Here is a 22,929-nt window from a genome sequence, read left to right as displayed (position 1 = left end):
TGACACACAGACAGAAGGACAAACAGGTAAAAGGGCAGGCTGGCGGGCTGGCCCGGCTGGCTGGCAGATGGGCGGGGTGAGATTGTGGTGGAAGTGCAGCGTTGGGGGCCCCAGTGCTGAGCGCAGCCCGACCGTGCACGCCTCGCCGCAGGGTGAAAACATTCAACGGCGAAAAAAGCACAGAATTAAAAGGTCAGGACTTTTATTTCTGGAATCACCAAAAACAAATGTTCACAGCTGGTATCCTTTCCCTCTCAACCTCCCCTTCCCCTCCCACACAACGATCCACCCTGTCGCTACTGCCCCCCTCCTTTTGACCTCCTCCTCTTCCTCCTCCTCCTCCTCTTCCTCCACCTCCTTCCCCCTCCTTTTGACCTCTTCCTCCTCCTCTTCCTCCTCCTCCTCCTCCTCTTCCTCCACCTCCTTCCCCCTCCTTTTGACCTCTTCCTCCTCCTCCTCCTCCTCCTCCTCTTCCTCCACCTCCTTCCCCCTTTTGACCTCCTCCTCCTCTTTCTTCTCCTCCTCCTCCCCCCCCCCCCCCTCCTTTTGACATTCTCCTCCTCCTCCTGCCCCCTCAGCTGCTGAAGGACTTCCCTGACGAGCTGCGCTCCGACATCACCATGCACCTGAACAAGGAGATCCTGGAGCTGACCCTGTTCTCGGGGGCCAGCCGCGGCTGCCTGCGCTCCCTGTCCCGCCACATCAAGACCTCCTTCTGCGCCCCCGGGGAGTACCTCCTCCGGCAGGGCGACGCGCTCCAGGCCATCTTCTTCGTGTGCTCGGGCTCCATGGAGGTTCTGAAGGACGGCATGGTGCTGGCCATACTGGGTGAGGTGATGGGGCTGGCTGGGGGGGGGGGGGGGGGGGGCTTCACCTCACCGGCAGTGTGTGTGTTTTCCATGGGACGACTATCCGTGGAAAGATATTGCGCTGAGTGTGTAGACGCTGTGACCCACTTTCCTGTCTCTCTCTCTTTGTTCGTCTTCCACACACTCTCCTGCCCACAACGCATGTGTTTATCAGAACCTGGTGTTTTCAACACGAGTGTGTCCCACTTAGTGGGGCCGGGGCCCGCAGTGCACCCATTCAGTTTGTTGTTGACCATCCCTGGTTTGACCCACTATTCAGTCCTGTGTGGACACGATCCTCTTGTGCAACCACCCCAATCTGGTTCATCAAATTGGCATTTCATAAGCCATTTTTTGTTAGGTTAGGTGACAAGCTGTGTGTGTGTGTGTGTGTGTGTGTATTTCTGTGTGTGTGTGTGTGTGTGTGTGTGTGTGTGTGTGTGTGTGTGTGTGTGTGTGTGTGTGTGTGTGTGTGTGTGTGTGTGTGTGTGTGTGTGTGTGTGTGTGGGTGTGTGCGTTCACAGCAGTTTTTCAAGTGTGTTATACAAGTATGAAAGTGGGTGTTCATTATGAGTGGATTTTGTGTTGGCCTCGTTTTAAGTGTTTTTTTTCACATTTTCGGATGTGTGTGTGTGTGTGTGTGTTATTTTACCTAACTGTCTCATTTTACTACTCAACTTCCATTTCATCAATGTGGTGGTGGAGAGCGTGTGCATGTGTGTGTGTGGACGTGTCTTGTGTGTTTTTAGGTTTTGCCAGTCAGAGAACATCATCTGTCTTTTTATCTACTATTTCTCTCTCTCTCTCTCTCCTACACTATCTGTCCCTCCCTCTCTCTCTTTCTCTATGTGTCCTTCTCTGCTGACTGTGCAGAAGGTCAGGCTGACATGAGTGTCAATATCTTCCTATGTCTCTCTCTCTTCCAGTCACACTCTACATCCCTTTGTCTCTCCCCCATTCTCGCTCGCCATCTCCTGAAGCACCACAAGTAATCCCCCTGTCGGGACAAACACACACACACACACACACACACACACACACACACACACACACACACACACACACACACACACACACACACACACACACACACACACACACACACACACACACACCAAACACACACACTCTCTCACACACACACACACACACACACACACACACACACACACACACACACACACACACACACACACACACACACACACACACACACACACACACACACACACACACACACACAATAGTTAGAGGAGCAGGAAGGCAGCAAGGCGACGGGTCGGATAAGGGATGGTAAACGGGATGGATCAAGAGAGAGGGATGATGCTCCAATTGCCAAACATGCACACACACACACACACACACACACACACACACACACACACACACACACACACACACACACACACACACACACACACACACACACACACACACACACACACTCATACAGAGAGAAACAGAGACACACACAAACACGCACAAGCTACGCCTGAGAGAGCAGAGTCAAGAAAAAAACAAAAATCCATTCCAGGGAAAAAAAGTGATGATAAAATGAAGCAGGAAAGAGTAAGAGAGCAGAGTGTGAAAGTCTTGCTGGACAGAGAGAGAGGGAGACAGGTTAGAGAACAGGTGGTAGAATTGTGACTAGAGAGGTGGTTGGAGGTATTTCAGATAAATCGATTACACATGATGGAGAGAACAAGGAGAATTGTGGGAAAGAGTGAGGGGGAAGACTGATTTAAAGAGGAATTGGCAGTAAGAGAAAAGGGAGAAAAGGAGGGGGAGAGAGAGTTTGAGGGCGAGCGAGAGAGAGGGAGTCAGAGAGGAAGATATTGAGGAATTGAAGTGTAGGACAGAAAATATAAGTGACAAGCAATACTTGGAGAAGGGAGAGAATGGAGGGGGAGAGAGAGAGAGAGAGAGAGAGAGAGAGAGAGACGGAGAGGGAGAGAGAGAGAGAGAGAGAGAGAGAGAGGGAGGGAGGGAGAGAGAGGAGTGAGGGGGGGAAGAAAGAGAGAGAGAGAGAGAGACAGAGAGAGAGAGAGAGAGACAGAGAGAGAGGGCGAGTGGGAGAGAGAGCGGTAGAGGGAGGTATTGAGAGAGCAAGAGAGGGAGAGGGAGGGAGGGCGAGAGCAGTCACGACTACACCAGCTTCCTCACTGAGAGCGTTGTTCTTGCAGGTAGAGCAGGTATTTCTTTGAGCACCATTTTAAATGTACCCCTGGAGGTAGCTATTCACTACCGGTCCGTCGTGAATAAACGTGATTTCCCCAGCGTGTAGCGCAGGTGTTAATTTTGACAGCTATTTTAGATCTAGTCTTATTCGTAATCATCAGACGAATACGCTTAGTTTTGGTCCTACTTTTGTAATGTTTGTCCTTCATAGTTTTAATCTTGTTTTAGTGGACGACAACTCAAAACATTTGGGTCCAGTTTCAGTCAACGAAAAGTCATCACATTTTAGTTAACTTATAGTCATTACTTTTCGTGTTAGAATCTGTGTTGTCCAAACAAGATACTTGTTTCCATCTGCAATCGGGTGAAATGCATAACTCATGAACTTGAATGGAGTGCAACGCTGGTACAGGTACTTGCTACGGGTACGGGTGCAATGCTTCTGTCCGCCTCTTGAGTCAGCTCATGTGAAAAGCAGGCAGTAACACTAAACAAACCAGAAAAAGAGAATGAGAGCATCCAGGAAAACGGTGTTCAGCCTTGTTTATTTTGAGCTCTACAGCTGTTGTCTGTGATGCATCGTGAAAAAAACGATAATTGCGAAGGGTTCCAGGGAAAAAAAGAAGAAACAAGGGAATTGGTGGAAGAGGTAACGTACACACAGCGTGACTCCAGTGTATCATAGCCCTGGATGAAGTCTGACTCACGGTGGATGAGAATCCCTCTCTCTGACTCTCTCCCTCCCCGACCCCTACCCTCTCCCCCTGTCCCCCAGGTAAAGGGGACCTGATCGGGGCGACCCTCTCCGTGATGGAGCGGGTGATCAAGACCAACGCCGACGTGAAGGCGCTGACCTACTGCGACATGCAGTGCATCAACCTGAAGGGGCTGTACGAGGTGCTGGACCTCTACCCCGAGTACTCCCACCAGTTCGTCCAGGACATCCAGCAGGACCTCACCTACAACCTGAGGGAGGGCCACGAGACCTGCGTAAGACCGCCCCGGCCGAGACCCCCCGTTCGCTCCCACCGTCGCTGGGGTGTCCTTCTCTAGGACACCTGTCCTTCTAGGTGTCCTAGAGGGAGAGAATTGAGGTAGAGAGGTAATGGACTAAAGAAGGGAGGGAAGCATGGAGACAGAGAGAGAGAGAGAGAGAGAGACAGAGAGAGAGAGAGAGAGAGAGAGAGAGAGAGAGAGAGAGAGAGAGAGAGAGAGAGAGAAAAGTTAAAGTTATAGAGATAAGAGGAAATGAAGCGAGAAGCAAAGAGTGGGTGAGGAAGAAACAATTAAGTGCAGAAAATAGACAAGGCCACTGAAAGGAGCTCCGCTGGTGTAATTACAGTCAGGTGTGTCTCTGTTACACCGACATGACACACACGCGCACACACGCACACACACACACACAGACAGACACACACACACACACACACACACACACACACACACACACACACACAGACACACACACACACACACACACACACACACACACACACACACACACACACACAGACGCATCCCCTAACACTGTGTGATGAAGAGGAAAAGGATGTAGATGCTGCGATTCCTCAGTGGAAACAGGGGCAACAGCACTGCTGCAATAAATCACTGTCCACCGGAGCGTCATTAAACAGCGAGCCGGCCCTCGCCTCACGACTCCGTCTGCCGAGCCTGTGTCACGTTGCACCCTGTTACTTCACTACCCTGAAGACGCAGCACAACCCCTCCACCGTGCAGAGCCTCTTGGCTTTAAGTGGTCCGTTCACGTTATTATATGCAATTTATTCTCTCTTCATCCACTCTCTCTTCAGGTCAAGTCCAGGATGTCAATGACAACTTTAGACACCGAGGTAAACATACGCGTACACACAAACACAAACACACATGCACACATAAACACACATGGCCAAACACATTTCGGCAGTCAGAGTTAGCCATATCTCTCCCGGATCAGGGGATCTTTACAATGTCAGCGACATGGCCTTCATGTGAAGACCGCTACATGCGTCAAGACCCTTACCCTTTATGATAGCTATGATGACTGGAGCGTGTCAAGTGGTCCATGCCCCCCAGACTCACACACACTCTTGGGTTGGGATGGGGAGAGAAAAGCCAGGGAGACAAAAGCGACAGAACCGCTCAGCCTCAGCCCTGGCCTGGCGGAGGTCAAAGGTCACTTGTCAAGGCCAGCGGTTCACAGATGCACAAGTGTTTGTTTGTTAGAATTCCACATAAGGCTGAAGAGGTTGCGGAGACTGGGGCTTTTCATTCAACCTTGTCACGCTCTCAAAAAGCTGCGCGCGCTATTTTTACGTGGAAGCCATCGGAGCATCCCGGGCCACTGAAAAGAAGCCAGCCTTCTATTAAGGTCAAGCCGTTTTTTTCCCATCAAAGGTTTTCAGTTCAATTTTCCCCCTAGGGTGCATTCATCTTGCATCCATTGTGCGTTGTAAACACAAAGCCGATTGGCCCCAGAAGCGCACGATGACAGAATGACTTCATTTTTACACAGATGAGGTCCATTTTAGCCCTCTATTCTGATGCTCTCCTGGAGCTCAGAACCGATGAACTTTCCGAATATTCCCCATTGAGGCAAAGTGTTAGACGCCTTTGTGGCACTCGGGGTGTCTTTAAAGTCTCTTTATTCCCGCGTTTGATTCCTCCACTTGCTTCTCCAGGCGAGCGTGAAGGGCAACGGTCGCCTGGTCCACGGCTACCCCTCCATCATCGAGAAGAAGAAAGGCCTGGAGGAGGAGGGGGGGGGCGAGGAGGAGGTGGAGGAGGAGCAGGACAACAACCATGAAGAGGAGGAAGACGAAGACGACAATGGCGAAGAAGAGGCGGGGAGTCCCTCGCCCGCGCTGGAGTGGGACCAGGTGGTGTACCTGAGGGACGGTGACAAGGGCCCGGGCCCCGGCGACAAGGGCCCCGGGCGGCCCCGGAGGAGGAGGAGGAGTCAGCGGGGGGCCCTGGTCACCCTGGACCCGTTGAACCTCAGCCCCAGGTGGGTGAGAGCGGGGCGCTGCTGGCCGGGCCGCTGGTGTCCGCACTGGGACCATCCGTGTTCCCAGCGCTCACAAAGCAGTTCTCCCTTTGGTTCCTCCCAGTTTGTCTGTCGTTGTCTTGTCACTCTCTCTCTCTTTCTCTCTCTCTTTCGCTCTCTCCCTCTCTCTCTCTCTCTCTCTCTCTCTCTCTCTCTTCCTCTCTCTCTCTCTCTCTCTCTCTCTTCCTCTCTCTCTCTCTCTCTCTCTCTCTTCCTCTCTCTCTCTCTCTCTCTCTCTCTCTCTCTCTCTTCCTCTCCCTCTCTCTCTCTCTCTCTCTCTCTCTCTCTCTCTCTCTCACTGACAAACCCTCTCTCTTTTCCTTTGTTTTCCTCTCTCTCTCTTACCTACTACTACTGCTGGTGGGGAGTGAGGTCCCCCCCTTCACTGTGAAGTGTCTAGAAAAGCGCTATATCAATTAAATCAATTCTCATTAATTATGACTAACCCTCTCTTGGTCTCTCTCTGTCCAGGGTCGTGGACGGTACGGAGGCCATCGAGGGTCAGGAGGGCTCCCCGGTCTTCTCCTACCCCCCCGCCCCGGCCTGCCCCGGGGCTCCGGCCTCCGCCACAGGTCTCAGCGTTACTGTTTGATTAACACTAATCGTTAATACACTCTGAGTGCTGCCCAGCCTCCAATTCACATTTGTGTGTCAGTCGTGCACCTCTCAGTATACTGTGATTTCCATGGGGCTTTATCTACAGGCACAGACCGAAATGCCTCTGGATGCAAATGGATAGACTACAACTAATCAGAGCACCACTGTCACACAATGCGTCACACATCAGAGGCAGCCATCTTGGTTGTTTGGGAAAGTCCAATCAAGCCCCGCCCATTTTAGATAGACGGTTGTGATTGGTCCGACCCAGGCCTGCTGGAAACATGTCTGAACGGGAGGGGGGGGGGGGGCCCAGACCAACATGCCGGAGCAAATAAACCATGAGCTGGCAGATTAGTCTGGCTCCCAGAATAGATGTGCCAGAAGGCGGGAATCGAACTGTCCTCGTGGGCGTCGCCCGTCGCCTGTTCTTCTTCTCAGGGGTTTTGTTGCGTGTGAATTTGCGTCAGGTGCAAGACACATGTCCTCCCTCATCCACAAGAGACGCAGGTTAGGCTAATTCGGGGGGAGAGAAGATTGACGATGGGGTGTGAAATAATTGTGGCTCCCCAAACCCCCCTTCCTCCCTCCCCTCCTCTCCTCCCCCCTCCTCCCCCATAATGGACTGGCATCCTATTTAAGGCGGTCTTCCTCCATAGCCTATCCTCATAGACATCCTAGTTTGGCTCCACCCACTAGCGCTGTTCAGCAGGCATAAAGCCACGCTGCCGTCCTAGAATGGGTCGCGTGTATGCCGGCCGCTTTAGCCCTGAAACGGCCCGTTTGTCATTGACGTCGCCTCTTAACGTTGCAGTGATGTCGTTCCAGACATGCTGCAGGTCAGCACAGCAGAGCTCGCAGCCAAGGCAGAGGAGACCAGAGGCCAGCTACGACACCTCGACCAGGAGGTAGGACCCTGGGTGTGTGTGTGTGTGTGTGTGTGTGTGTGTGTGTGTGTGTGTGTGTGTGTGTGTGTGTGTGTGTGTGTGTGTGTGTGTGTGTGTGTGTGTGCGCGTGTGTGTGTGTGTGTGTGCCAGTTTGGCTCCACCGTGACTCGACCCGGTGTTCTGTGACTCAGGTGAGCTGCGGGTGTGCCAGGTACGTACACCATACGGTGTCAGCGGCGGCAGTAGATGGTTAGGGGGTGGAAAGGGATTGGGACAGTTTGGAAGAAATTCAACATTCCCAATGATTAATTGGTGGGTGGCTTAAAGGAAGCTGCTGCCATGATTACATGGTAGTAGGATAAAGCATCTTATATTGCTTTTGACTCTTGATCATTTTGTCTCGCGTGTGACGAAATACTGCACACACACACACAGAACATTTGTCATGTGGTACCCTATGGTTTTGATTGGCGGGTGGCTAAATTGACATTCGACTTTTGGCAGGAGAGTGGGTGTGTGTCTGTCCCCCTGCGGAGTCCCTCTCTGTCACCTGGGCTGAGCAGATAGAGGAAGAGGAACGAAGAGTAAGAGAGAGAGAGACATGGAGAGAGAGAGAGAGAGAGAGAGAGAGAGAGAGAGAGAGAGAGAGAGAGAGAGAGAGAGAGAGAGTGAGGTGATTGTGGAGAAGCAGTTCATATGGAGGAAAAAATAGGGGAGCCACAGTGGGATAAAACACACACACACACACACACACACACACACACACACACACACACACACACACACACACACACACACACACACACACACACACACACACACACACACACACACACACACACACACCCCCACCCCCACCCACACACACACACCATATCTGCACCTCTCACACTCCCCCTCTGTCTCTCTGTCTGACAGCCTCTCTCAGTATGGTTGTGCAGGTTGAGAATCCGGCCTTTGAACTGTCGAAACCGGTCACCACCGGATACAAGTGGAAGGAGGCTTATGTCGGCCTGGCCTCTCTGTCCTCACCTTGGTGAAACACACGTGCACACACTCACAGTCTAAACCACATGCTGACACAGAGTGGACCATGACAAGCACTCAGGATGCTGAAAATGAAAAATCCAATCTGGAATAGACTGACTACTGTATGACAAAGTAAAGGGAAATACAAGAGAAACAAATGTCAGAGAAAGTTCACAGTCGTCGATTCTAAAACAGCAGATTAAGTATAGGTTTAGGAAAATGTCGGGAGGGGTAAATTGATTCTTCAACAAATAAGCACGGTTATAAATAGATAAATAATCAGACAAAACAATGTATCCTGGCAGGTCTGCCAACGCAACCATGAATACAAGACTTGGTTATAAACATTTAAGGTAACTCCTGTTGTTAACTAGAGTGTGACATACATAACATTACTCTTGTAGGAGCCATATTAAATGTGCTTTATTGTCGTGTAATTTTACCCCCGTGCCACTAGGGGGCTGTGTGGTTCAGTTGACCTCGGGTCAGCAGAGTGAGGCATTTAACCTGATTCAACCTGATCACAGGTTGTTGTTGATGGGGAAGCAAACAGTTTTTCGACTGTGCCCGTGTGCCCGTGTGCCCGTGTCCCCGTGTGTTAATGCATCTTAGTTTAGTGAGGAATTCGGGTTTATTGTTTTGTTACATATATTTTGAGTTAGAATTACTGCGGCTGTGTATTATTGGAAGGAAAATAAACCAGCAAAATAAACTGAACTGTCTTCGTTTTTGCGGTACTTGGAGCGTGCTGGGCGCACGTCGGAAACTATAAACGGAATCAACAACCAGTAGTACTAAGTTTAGGGCTTAGTCACTACAACTCTTTTGTTTAAAAGTACAACAAATCGCTATTTCCTATTGTGAGTTAGTTTGCCAGCATCCAATCAGTTTCTACTGCACAGGCACACACACACACACACACACACACACACACACACACACACACACACACACACACACACACACACACACACACACACACACACACACACACACACACACACACAAACACACCCCCGTCCCGATGTTACAAAACAGACCTTTCCACACATGATGGCTTCTCGGGCCCCAGAATTGCTCCACGGTCCTTAACTTGTTTTTTGGGGGACAGGTATATATTTGCCGGTAATGGCTTCTTCTTCTCAACCCCACAAGGGGCCATTTCACAGACTGATTGAACGAGGAGACATTTTTCCTGAAGGTCTTTCACTGTTACAGCATCACGGAATAAAAACAAAGCCCCACACCAGCGGCACCGGAACCCCCTGTTGTTGTTGTGTTCCTCGTCGGTGTTACGGCTGCGCTGGCACTCTGGTAATGACCACCTGAGTGAGCAGAGTATCAGCGCAGCCGTGCTCTGTGAACTCTGCCCGCTGGACTGGCAGCCCCTCAAATTGGTTGCACCTCTGTGCTGTAGGGTCAGGGGGGGACGGGCGGGGGGACGGGCGGGGGCGACGTTGGTGTTAGCATATTAGCACAGCAGTAGCCCCCCCCCCCATCCCCCCCCCAACTGACCACTTGGCACGTGTGACTGACCCCTGCCCCTAAACTTGTGCTGATACAGGCTAATCCAAATTAAAAGAGTTCAATCGTGTCAACACGTCATTTGTGCGAGATCATCTCAAGTGGGATTATTCGGAGCAACGGGGCTTTCTCTTCCATGAGTCAAACGCGATATTGCGTCCAAATGAGCCGATGGAGGTGAGATCAACTGCCCCCATCCTATGTGTTTGCTAACACACCGCCCCTGTTTTCACGTCGAGACGGTGTTTTCCTTTGGTCGCAAACACAGCGTTAGCGCTAACCCTGCAGCCGTAAAACGAGGCAGTGAATCTGTACTGACAGACGCCCAGCACGGCCATGCGTCTGCCATCCGGTCTGCTCCGGTATCCCCCAGGCCAGGCGGTCTGCGGGGCGGTGGGAGTCCTGCAAATGGGGTTGACTGCGTGTCAAATTGGACCGTCCCGCCTGCCCCCCCAATCATCTATTTTTATCCCAGAGTTTGCGTCCAGACTTTCCTCATCAGCCCCTCCGAGGATGAGAGAGGCGGGCGGACAATGTGAGGGTGGAGGCAGGGTGGTGGTGGAGGCAGGGTGGTGGTGGTGGCAGGGTGGTGGTGGAGGCAGGGTGGTGGTGGTGGCGGCGGTGGTGCTTTTGTCTAGGTTTCCTTTTGGTTTTTTGGAACGACAAACGGTGTGTCAGGTCTGTGTGTGTTGGATCGAAGCGCCATGAACCCCCACGGGAGACTGGCGCCTTGCATCGCCGCACCAAAGAAAAGCAAACGCTTAGAATAACACAACCTGCTGAACCCTTGTCCAAGATTAATGACCAAATTAGCCCGACAACAACATATACGACAATAAAGAACAACAGTTATGCAGCCTAAGAAAGAAAACAACAAACAACTCATGGCGTAAATAGTCTTCCACACTATGCATCGAAAGTGTCAGACAAAAGCAGATGGATATTATTCATTGTGAGAAGGTGAAATCCTCCCCCTTCTCACTGTCTCACATTAGAGAGATTATTATTATTATTATTATTATTATATTGTGTGTGTATATATTATATTGGGCTGGTGTAAGATTGGTCTTCCGTCCCGGTAGGGGGCAGTATGCTAAGGGAGCTTAGGATCAGAGTATCAGGGAATAGCCCAGGGGGGTGTTGATAGAAACAGCTGTTTTGTAAATATCTTTAGGTTGTGCACAGGGTGTGGGTATATATGTATTTGGTGATTGTTTATTTAGTGTCATGTTTATTTAGTATTCACACAATGTACTTTCTGTTCAGTTATGTTGGATTGGTAGCTTTAGGTAAATAATGTTCCCCCAACTAATGGTCTGGCCCATACGGCCGTGATTGGTCCAATTGCCATTTCCCTATTTAAGGGCTTTCTCATTTGGTGTTTGGGGCTGAAGGTGGTGCTGGCTTGACGTGAGGCCAGTACGTGAGACGTATGGTTAGGTTAGGCTATGCTATGTTATATTTTCTTAGTTTATGTTTGCTGACGGATGCAGTAATTTCCTTTTCATTTGAAACGTTGCTCTATTTTTTGTGAATGTTTTGGAGACATTAAAACTTCACTTTTTCTTAGACCTCAGTCCATCGCCCCAATTTTTGCCCACACTCGAAATTCCCAGTTGGCCGTATCCCAGATACGTGGGGCGACCACGCCGGTCCCTCACATTCATGATAAGCAATACAATCAGATGATTCACAACGCAAATACGTACACAAATATATATTCAGTTGATTGCAGGTGACAGAGAATGAGAAAGGGAAAGAGAGAGCTGGAACGAGAGAGAGAGAGAGAGAGACTGACACAGAGAGAAAGAGTGGCACAGCAAGAGAGAGAGAGAAAGAGAGAGAGAGAGAGGGAGAGAAAGAGAGAGAGAGAGAGAGAGAGAGAGAGAGAGAGAGAGAGAGAGAGAGAGAGAGAGACTGACACAGAGAGAAAGAGTGGCACAGCAAGAGAGAAAGAGAGAGAGAGAGAGAGAGGGAGAGAAAGAGAGAGAGAGATAGCGACAGAGATAGAGATAGAGAGATAGAGAGACAGAGAGAGAGATAAAGTGAGAGAGAGTCAGACAAAGAGGGACACGCTCTTCTTATAACTCAGACACGAAGTCAGACGCGAGCAACAATACACTCACATTATTTTAGCATTTTGAGTTTCGTTTAAACAATTGCCACTTCCTGCGGTGCTCACCAGTGTGTCTGGACGGCGGGCCCCTGTCCGGGGGCCACTGATGGCATGGTGAAGGGCCGCATGCTGTGCGGACGTGCCCGGTGAGGGTGGCAGATGGCTCACTGGCGGGGAGTGGGGGGGGGGGGGGGGGGTCCACTGGGGGGGGGTGGACACGCTGCTCAGAGAGCCTAGCTAATCACCAGCACCCCCCTGACCCCATGCACACACACACACACGCACACACACGCACGCACGCACGCAAACACACGCAAACACACACGCACACATACGCACAAACACACACACACACACACACGAATGCACACACATGCACACACAGACCCATGCATGCACGCTCTTCTACCCCCCCAGTCTCCGCCACTCCGCACGCTAATCACCAATTAGGGCGGCAAACACGCTGACGTGGGAAGTGCTGTCGTCGCGGTAACGTCCTGTGGCTTTAGCCCCTCACAGGAGGAATTTCTTACACACACACACACACACACACACACACACACACACACACACATCGACCAATGTGTGTGTGTGTCCGGTTTTCATCGACCAAGTGTGGACCTCTATTTCTGGTCATTTAAAAAATACAAAAACATGATACAGAGTTTAGTTTTAAGTTATTTTGTCATAATATAACTTCAAATGTGTTTTTTTGATTTCTTTTAAAGAAGTTGCCAAGAGGGGACTTGAATACTTAAGCGATATTTCAACCCGGTCTCACGAAAATACGTGACACTGTCACGTTATTTAATCTATTGAAACGTGATCAGTAGGTATGTGTCTGTCACGTTATTTAATCTATTGAAACGTGATCAGGGACACGTATTTTCAAAAATTTTGTGTCAAAAAGCACAAATTTCAAACCCATGTATTTCAATTGGGAGTATTTGTCGTGTCACTAAGCACGACTTCCAAACTAAGGTTCTGTCCGGGAGCATTCTCCCTAATGTCCCTTAAGGAGCTCCGTACAGAACATTTATTGTTAAAAATTGTCTGTGATAACTAACAATATGACAGCTTTTGGCCACCCGTTTCTACTTAAACTTGTCTGTGAACAATATGACAGCTTTAGGCCACCCGTTTCTACTTTCACCTTTGATTCTGAGAAATTGTGACAATTCACGGATACATTAAATGCAGGTGCGTTGCTCAGGCAAACCGCGAAGGAAAAAAGGGTAGCTGCTTCATCTGTTCTTTTTAGAATTGTATGTCTTGATGTTTATTTTATCTAGCCATCTATTCTCTTGTTTTTGGCTATGTGAATGAACGTCCGCGTCGATGCCTCGATCGCAAGTCCAGTGTCGCGACTCGCGAGCGGACGTTGCCATGACATCTAGAAATCATACCGTATTTAATGGGTTGTAGTGAGTGTAACATAATTCACCTACAGTATTTTGTTATGTGTTGTTCTTTCAAATGTGTTAGGCATGTCGTTTACTGTCTTGGTGGTTCAGGGATTGCTGTCCCTTCTAAGGATTACGAGCATCTCATGACGTCAGAGCCCATGCGGGATTCGTTTACCTTCAGCACGTTTTGATTTCCTGTTTCTCTTACTAAATAAACGAGTCACAACTGTGTGCTCAACGTGCGAAATTGTGTCTCTCACTTATGGCAATTTCCACAGGGTTATCATTAATATTGATGTGTAGGGGTTGTTTATAACTCGTGAATAATATTGTTTAGAGTAGACCACGGTCTGGGGGAATACTCTGATTCTGATTGGCTGCAGTGCGTGCATTAACTCCTGATATAGCCATACAGACACCTGCTAAATAGTTCCAGTCAGTGTTTAGATTCTCTGCCCGAGCCCGAGCCCGACGCGGGCCAGGTCGGGCCGATATTTCCCACCACTATAGTCGGGCCGGGCCTTTGATCTGTTACGTATTTTAGTGTTTTTATTTTACCATTGGTTTATTGGCCTAATCTGAGGAGAAATCTATGCCATAAACAGAAATATTATAGGCCTTTATTACACGGGTCTTCTCAATGCCGTGGAACGCTCCATTCACTTGCATGGGTAGTAGTCCGGTGACTTGTCTACCCCAGCGTCTTCCGTTGCTAAGCGATGTCACCGTCTTTGCGGACAAATTATTTCTCTGCTGATCAACACTACGAATGGCCAAAAGACTTGTATCCCCCCCCCCCCTTAAATAAATACTATGGCAGAATTATTATCATTATTCTCATTCAACTTGAACATGCGTTTGTACAGTAGAGTGGTGGAGGGATGACGTATGTTGGCCAACCCGGAAGTGAGCGTCGCCCTGGATTCCCTCGACAAAAAGCAAACGGGTTTTGCCATTGGATTTTGGATTTTTATAAATTGAAACAATTTATTAAATAAATATTTGTGAGATGTCATTACTTCTCCTGAGTTTACTTCCTATTTATGTCGAGTATACACCCCTAAAAAAAAATATATATATATACAATAATACATTTGTTAATTTTTTTTATTAGTGAAGCCACAAGTTTTGCACATTATCCAAACAGAATACCTGAAATGTTGATATTTTCAGCCCTTTCGGGTTAAAACAAGAGAAAAGGACAACCTAACAAGAGTGAAAAGTTTGGGTTAGGTGACCTATAGTTCAAAGATGTCCCTGGTCAGGTAGACTAAATAAAAGTGTATTCCCAATTGCTCCAGGACATTCGTGTAATTTACTTGTGAGCTCTCCCTCAAGCCTAGAGAGACATCAGTGTTGAACCACCAACTGAAAGGGGGTATTTGCCATTAGTATGAGTGACAACATTTCATGGCTATTAATTTAGTTCATTATATTTAGCCGATTTGAATAGACTTTTCTAGCAGGTGAGGCTGTCAAAGAACTAAATATGGAGCAACTACAAAAAGTAAATTTGCAGCATGACCAAATTATACAAAAAGTATAGGAACTGTTCTAGCAGATATGTTTTAGAAGTCTCTTTTGATAGGCAGGGAATAATTGTCTTTGTCACCCTGTAGTCATGCCATCAAATCTGTTGGGCAAAGTACCGCGACTGATTAATCCAGTAGACTCACCAGTCAAGTCCACCTAGTTAGAAAATGGAAGGAACCCAGTTAGTCATGTTAATTATTCTGTTGTTACAAATGAAGACTAATACTATCCACATATTGCGATCCAAATTACTGGCTGCAGTCTTGGATTTTATAGTTCTATATGAATTGATTCAATTTACTAAACTATTAATCATGCTTCAGAAGAATTCACCTTTCTTGGATGGCAGATCTACCACAAGCCTCCATTGCCACAACCTCCAGGTGGCTTACGACCTACGGCAACTCCTCGACTACTGCAAGCCAACAAAATGGCTCTTGCACACCAGACACGCATTTTGCTTTATTTTAGGTTTTCAAGCATCTTAAAATATCCAAATCATCGCTCCAATACACAAGTCAGCTAATGGCCTACAAGGAAATGCTGAAGCTAGTGTAAGTGATGGCGATAGAAATGGACAAGCTTGCGTGTACAAATATGCAACTAGAATTGCCAGGTTCACAGCCCAGTTGCATAAGTGGTTGCAACCGTTGGATTGTAAGCAAGGGTAAAAAAGAAAAAAAAAAACTTCCCACAAACTAGTCAACATGGTCAATTGAAAGCCTGTACAAAACGACCCTGGAATAGTCAAATGCAGCTTTACAGCGGATGAATTAAGCCAAATTGCATAAACATCCAATGGTAAACAGTATACAAATGCAATCAAGGTTGCACTCACACTAGGCCATCTGGCCGTCGCAACTGTGGCCTGGCCACGGTAGGCTCTTGTACATACGCCATCACGTCGCTAGCATCCAAACAATTCTACCAAACCTTAACCAACTAGAAAAATTGAACAAAACTTTAGCACACACCCAGTGACTAATCACCTTGTCCAGGGGTGTTCCAACGTGGTTTACCAGAGGGCCTTGTGGACTTAAAGTAAGCCACACATTTGACAGACAGCACCGAATGACGTTAAACTAAGCTAATCTACAGGTTACCAGTGCTAGTGCAATTACATGAGCATTTTGCACAATATTTGTACTCCAATGCTACGTAAAGCAGGCTTCTTCAGAAACCCGTAGCCTGCTACATTGTAGGCCAACTGTAACAAATCCTGACCAAGACCGAAAGATTGCTCTGGAAGCCACTACGGCCCACGCAGCAGATTACTGCGTGGACCGTGGTGGCTTCCAGATCAACCCTTCGGTGGACCATTCATACACATGTATTCCGAGGATGTTTTGAAGACACTGGAGTCCCATGGCACTAGATTCCTTTGAAGACTAAGTTGGTATGGGGGGGCCCAAAGGGGGCCCCCCCATAGATCTTGTCAGTCATCTAACACCTGTTAAGAAAAACACACACACACATCACAAGATACAAATCAGCAGAGCTAGGTTAACAAACAGCGGTGACATGCATGTCAAGGTGCAAAGAGCAGGGATACTGATGGCTTGTGTCTGAGGAGACAGCCCAAAAACATCAACATTTAATAAAGGAAAATAACTTTTACTCACTGCGGTGGTCTGTTTCGAAGTGCCATGTTGGTAGCAATATTTGTCTGGGCTGTTCAGTCAAATGCCCACAAAAACAAACACGCAACAACGCATACTTTCAGTTTGTATAAAGTGACAATAGTGATCTGCAATCTAGATCGAAAACTTTCAACCCTCACTAAACTCAACCTCGATTGACACAGGCCGATGCGAAAAGTAAACCAAACCCATTGTGTTCCTTTAATAAAGGGGTGCGTGACAGGTGATCTCAATTAAGAGCTAATCAGAAAGAACACACTGATCGGCCATGAGTGAGACTATCAAAACAAGGACGAGGATTTAACGGAATTGTTACCATTCAAATTCAAATTTCTTTATTATTGGATAGGGTATGATATCAAAAAAAAAAAAAGTAAGTAATTTGACACTTCTGGGATGAGCCAATGATTCATCTGTTTGGATGGTTTTGTTGGAGACTGTTACGACCCAGGGTCGTATGTGGTATTTTTCAGTGTTGTATGTATTTCGTCTGTGCTGTGGTTCCTCCCGGCCTGAGGGTGGTGTTACCACCCTTAGGCTCTCTCCCTCTCCAGGTGCTGCTCCTCCCGGCCGGAGGGTGGTGCTACCACCATTGGTGTTTCTCCAGGTGCTGGCTGTCGATTGGTGCAGGGGCTGGAGGAGCTACTATAAATGGCCGCCGCTGGAGGCAATCATTCTCCTACTCTTGACCCTGCTCCCAACTGCACCAGGCTTTATCATGTGGCTTTATATTGTATTGTATTGTGATATGTTAAAACTTTAGCAGTCCAGGTAATCATAGGGGTGAGTAGCTTGTTTGGTTTATCTTTGTTTTCTCCTGTTTATCACGTAGGGAGTCAGTGAGAATCCTGTAAACTTTGTTTTCTTTGGTTTGTCGGTTAGGGAAGTTAGATTGTTTTTGTTTGTTGTTTTGGCTATGCTCACCCCAAGGCTCCATCAATTGAATAAACCTATGCTAGACTGCAGCCCGGTGTGCCTGGTCGTCCTTGGGAGTGGGGAAAAGAGGGGAGCACCATTTGTTATGTCCGGTACCCCTAGGCCGGTCGTAACAGACAAACAAAGAATCTTCAGGCAACAGATGTGACAGCTGTGACTGCTCTCTCTCTCCTTCGTCTGCTGGGTCCTCAGTTTTTGCCTACCTGCTACAGGTAGCCAGTGGGCGGGGCTGAGAGGCTTGTCAGCTGATGAGGTGCACCTGTGCAGGTCTGCCACGTAGGCTTTAGCCAGTCTCTCTCTCTTTCCACAGAGGCAGGTGGGCTTGGGTTCTGTTTAGGGTGGTTCCTTAAGGGTTTGGACCTTTTGGATTGGTTTCATGTTTTGTTTTATGTTAACACTATTCAACATCCCCACAGCACACTGTCCACTGCCCATATACATAGGCTAATCGAAAGAATTGTGTGTTTGGTCAGTAGTTCAGTTGGTTGGTCATATATGTTGGATTGCTGATCAGGTTTGGTTTGTTGCATTTTGTTTGGGTATTTCCAACATGGTAAAGATGGTTTGTTGTTCCCAGTATTTGTTTTGTCTGTCTGGGTTAAGTTTCCTCCGTTCTGGCTCGGTCGGTTGTGATTTTGGTACTGGTTTTCTGTCCAAACCATATAATCGCACATTTTCTAATCTTCCTTACGCTACACTAATCCCTTTACAGATTTCATGATACTTACTTTATTCTAATAAATAACTTTATCCCTTATCATGTGGATCCCGATCTTTGCTCTGACCCGAGCCTCGTCTAAATGCAGCCAAGGAGATGGAAGAGCGTTATGAATAATTATTAGATGATTGTGTTGTACAATGAAAGACAGTAAAGATTCAATATGAAGGCAAAATAAGGATGGGATTTTAATTGAACAATAAAATATGTGTTGGGCAAATTATAGAGGCGGAGATTATAGATTTCATATTCAAAAGGCGAATGGGTGAAAAAATGTAAGAAATATATTTAAGAAATATAGGCCTACTCAAAGCCCAAATCATTGATATCATACCCTATCCAATAATAAAGAAATTTGAATTTGAATGGTAACAATTCCGTTAAATCCTCGTCCTCGTTTTGATAGTCTCACTCATGGCCGATCAGTGTGTTCTTTCTGATTAGCTCTTAATTGAGATCACCTGTCACGCACCGCTTTATTAAAGGTGAACACAATGGGTTTGGTTTACTTTTCGCATCGGCCTGTGTCAATCGAGGTTGAGTTTAGTGAGGGTTGAAAGTTTTTGATCTAGATTGCAGATCACTATTGTCACTTTATACAAACTGAATGTATGCGTTGTTGCGTGTTTGTTTTTGTGGGCATTTGACTGAATAGCCCAGACAAATATTGCTACCAACATGGCACTTCGAAACAGACCACCGCAGTGAGTAAAAGTTATTTTCCTTTATTAAATGTTGACGTTTTTGGGCTGTCTCCTCAGACACAAGCCATCAGTATCCCTGCTCTTTGCACCTTGACATGCATGTCACCGCTGTTTGTTAACCTAGCTTTGCTGATTTGTATCTTGTGATGTGTGTGTGTTTTTCTTAACAGGTGTTAGATGACTGACAAGATCTATGGGGGGGCCCCCTTTGGGCCCCCCCATACCAACTTAGTCTTCAAAGGAATCTAGTGCCATGGGACTCCAGTGTCTTCAAAACATCCTCGGAATACATGTGTATGAGTGGTCCACCGAAGGGTTGATCTGGAAGCCACCACGGTCCACGCAGTAATCTGCTGCGTGGGCCGTAGTGGCTTCCAGAGCCATCTTTCGGTCTTGGTCAGGATTTGTTAGTTGCCCTTCAATGTAGCAGGCTACGGGTTTCTGAAGAAGCCTGCTTTACGTAGCATTGGAGTACAAATATTGTGCAAAATGCTCATGTAATTGCACTAGCACTGGTAACCTGTAGATTAGCTTAGTTTAACGTAATTCGGTGCTGTCTGTCAAATGTGTGGCTTACTTTAAGTCCACAAGGCCCTCTGGTAAACCACGTTGGAACACCCCTGGACAAGGTGATTAGTCACTGGGTGTGTGCTAAAGTTTTGTTCCATTTTTCACTAGTTGGTTAAGGTTTGGTAGAATTGTTTGGATGCTAGCGACGTGAGGGCGTATGTACAAGAGCCTACCGTGGCCAGGCCACAGTTGCGACGGCCAGATGGCCTAGTGTGAGTGCAACCTTGATTGCATTTGTATACTGTTTACCATTGGATGTTTATGCAATGTGGCTTAATTCATCCGCTGTAAAGCTGCATTTGACTATTCCAGGGTCGTTTTGTACAGGCTTTCAATTGACCATGTTGACTAGTTTGTGGGAATTTTATTTTATTTTTTTACCCTTGCTTACAATCCAACGGTTGCGACCACTTATGCAACTGGGCTGTGAACCTTGCAATTCTAGTTGCATATTTGTACACGCAAGCTTGTCCATTTCTATCGTCATCACTAACACTAGCTTCAGCATTTCCTTGTAGGCCATTAGCTGACTTGTGTATTGGAGCGATGATTTGGGTATTTTAAGATGCTTGAAAACCTAAAATAAAGCAAAATGCGTGTCTGGTGTGCAAGAGCCAATTTGTTGGCTTGCAGTAGTCGAGGAGTTGCCGTAGGTCGTAAGCCATCTGGAGGTTGTGGCAATGGAGGCTTGTGGTAGATCTCCCATCCAAGAAAGGTTAATTCTTCTGAAGCATGATTAATAGTTTAGTAAATTGAATCTATTCATATAGAACTATAAAATCCAAGACTGCAGCCAGTAACTTGGTAACAACAGAATAATTAACATGACTAACTGGGTTTCTTCCATTTTCTAACTAGGGGGACTTGACTGGTGAGTCTACTGGATTAATTAGTAGCGGTACTTTGCCCAACAGATTTGATGGCATGACTACAGGGTGACAAAGACAATTATTCCCTGCCTATCAAAAGAGACTTCTAAAACATATCTGCTAGAACAGTTCCTATACTTTTTGTATAATTTGGTCATGCTGCAAATTTACTTTTTGTAGTTGCTCCATATTTAGTTCTTTGACAGCCTCACCTGCTAGAAAAGTCTATTCAAATCGGCTAAATATAATGAACTAAATTAATGGCCATGAAATGTTGTCACTCATACTAATGGCAAATACCCCCTTTCAGTTGGTGGTTCAACACTGATGTCTCTCTAGGCTTGAGGGAGAGCTCACAAGTAAATTACACGAATGTCCTGGAGCAATTGGAATACACTTTTATTTAGTCTACCTAACCAGGGACATCTTTGAACTATAGGTCACCTAACCCAAACTTTTCACTCTTGTTAGGTTCTCCTTTTCTCTTGTTTTAACCCGAAAGGGCTGAAAATATCAACATTTCAGGTATTCTGTTTGGATAATGTGCAAAACTTGTGGCTTCACTAATAAAAAAAATTAACGAATGTATTTTTCTTAATTTGGTTAAACTATTTAAAGGTTTGTATGCAAAATATTTCTGCTCAATTTGTGGTCAATGAAACTCAAATTTTTTAATTTGATAAAACACAACTATGGGTTAAAGGTATTTGCTTTGGGCATCTTTTGATATTTTTAGAATCAAGCTCCATTGCCGTTAGAAATGGTGTCTCCCAGTACTGCAAAGTGCTTCCACAAGTTTAAAAAAGAGTGGGCAGAAAAGGAACTGCCAACTAAATCTATTTAACATGGGTAGAAAGTTTCCATGGAAGCTCTTGGCTGCTGGCTCCCAACACGGCTCAACTGTTAGCCTGTGACCTTGCGTTTAACTTTTTTGGACTTTTGGTGACTTTCACAAAAGAGAAATGAACTGGTTAATACAATAAACAAGACATTTGAAACTTCAGCTACATTTTTGTCTATTTGTACTGCCTTTGATTTCAACCCGTGACATGTTTGTCAGGTGATAACTATGTACCTGTGACCGCATATCATGGTACCATTTTGAACTGTTTGTGGATATTGCATTAAATCCATATGCTTGAAACTTTTCAAAAATGCATATCAACGAAACAATGGAATGAAATTAATAGTTCAAGCAATTTGTGGGACTTGGCTGCTTTTACATTATTACTCATTTTGGCGGTTATTTCAGTCTCTCCAACCTGCAGGTCGTGCGAAGAATCATAATGTGAATGGGAATATTCTATAAATGTCTATCATCTTTCGTCTCAACACTTCTGCTGCAGCCGCTTAAAGTCTCACTCCGAGAACCTTAAAATATGAATCAATCCATTAGAAGTATGAAAATATCTTCCCGGTGTCGTAACGGGGCAAACAAGGTGTGCTTTGACATCTACGTTTTGAGGCGATTGCAACAGTGCCACACATGATCATATTTGAATATGTTTCGGGGTAGTAATTAGCTGTCGATTTTGGAGTCCTTTATCAATAATGACCAGCTATAGATTTGCTTCCCGATGGAGATTTCTGACAAACTACATGTTATTTAGCATCTACACGTTAAGCTGAGTCCAATGAGATCAAGCTCGCCCTCTTGCTACACCGAGATCTTGTCCTAGACCATTATATTGTATTTGTTTATAATTTTTATTGATACAAATGAATAGATAGGTTTTTTGTTAGACAATTCTATTCCTAAAAACACACTAACAAATCAAGTTTGACAAATTATTATTACATTAGTTGAGATTACTATCTTTCCCTTACAGTATATATAGTTATTACCTCTTTTCATAAAAGAAGGAGTGTGAATGTCGCTCCATGCTATCTAAGAAGGGATTTTTTTCATTTTGTAATAACCAACAGTGTCATCCAAATTAAATGTATTATTATTATTATTATTAGTGGACCCCTGTCACTACATACAAAAAAAGTGCTGAACTTTTAAAGCTGAACCTTTTTTGTTTGCATGTTTCAAGAGACTTTACTAAGTAGTCTGTTTAACAGCCCTCTACACTCTGACAGACGTGTGAACGACTGCAGGTCGTTCACACAATAGAGGAGTGTTTGAAGCGACGTGTGTGGATTGGTCGTTGAAAATCAAGCTCTGGCCAGCAGGGGCGCTATAGAGTATGGACTAAACACTCACACACTTTCAGGTCCCCTCTTGGCAAAAGTTGTGAAAATGCGTCAAAATATTTTAGGCATGTTTTTAGGTTGATTTAAGGCATGACCAAAAGGGGACCTGAAAAATGTCCCCTCTTGGCTCGG

At 46.4% G+C, this 22,929-nt stretch overlaps 1 protein-coding gene across 1 annotated transcript in view; it reads left to right on the top strand.

The window, feature by feature from the left end:
• The window catches only part of kcnh8 (potassium voltage-gated channel, subfamily H (eag-related), member 8), a 58,031-nt gene that overhangs the window by 33,913 nt on the left and 1,189 nt on the right, over positions 1–22,929 (top strand). Inside the window, exons 10-16 of the mRNA XM_056583490.1 lie at positions 579–828; positions 3,802–4,016; positions 4,838–4,876; positions 5,705–5,800; positions 5,867–6,030; positions 6,541–6,641; positions 7,495–7,574. Of these exons, the coding sequence (XP_056439465.1) occupies positions 579–828; positions 3,802–4,016; positions 4,838–4,876; positions 5,705–5,800; positions 5,867–6,030; positions 6,541–6,641; positions 7,495–7,574 (945 nt within the window). The remainder of the gene's footprint in view (positions 1–578; positions 829–3,801; positions 4,017–4,837; positions 4,877–5,704; positions 5,801–5,866; positions 6,031–6,540; positions 6,642–7,494; positions 7,575–22,929) is intronic.

This window comes from Gadus chalcogrammus, chromosome 22, assembly GCF_026213295.1.
Source record: "Gadus chalcogrammus isolate NIFS_2021 chromosome 22, NIFS_Gcha_1.0, whole genome shotgun sequence".
Lineage (NCBI taxonomy): Eukaryota > Metazoa > Chordata > Actinopteri > Gadiformes > Gadidae > Gadus > Gadus chalcogrammus.
Note: the sequence above shows the minus strand (reverse complement) of the source record. Positions and strands in the feature narration are given on the sequence as shown.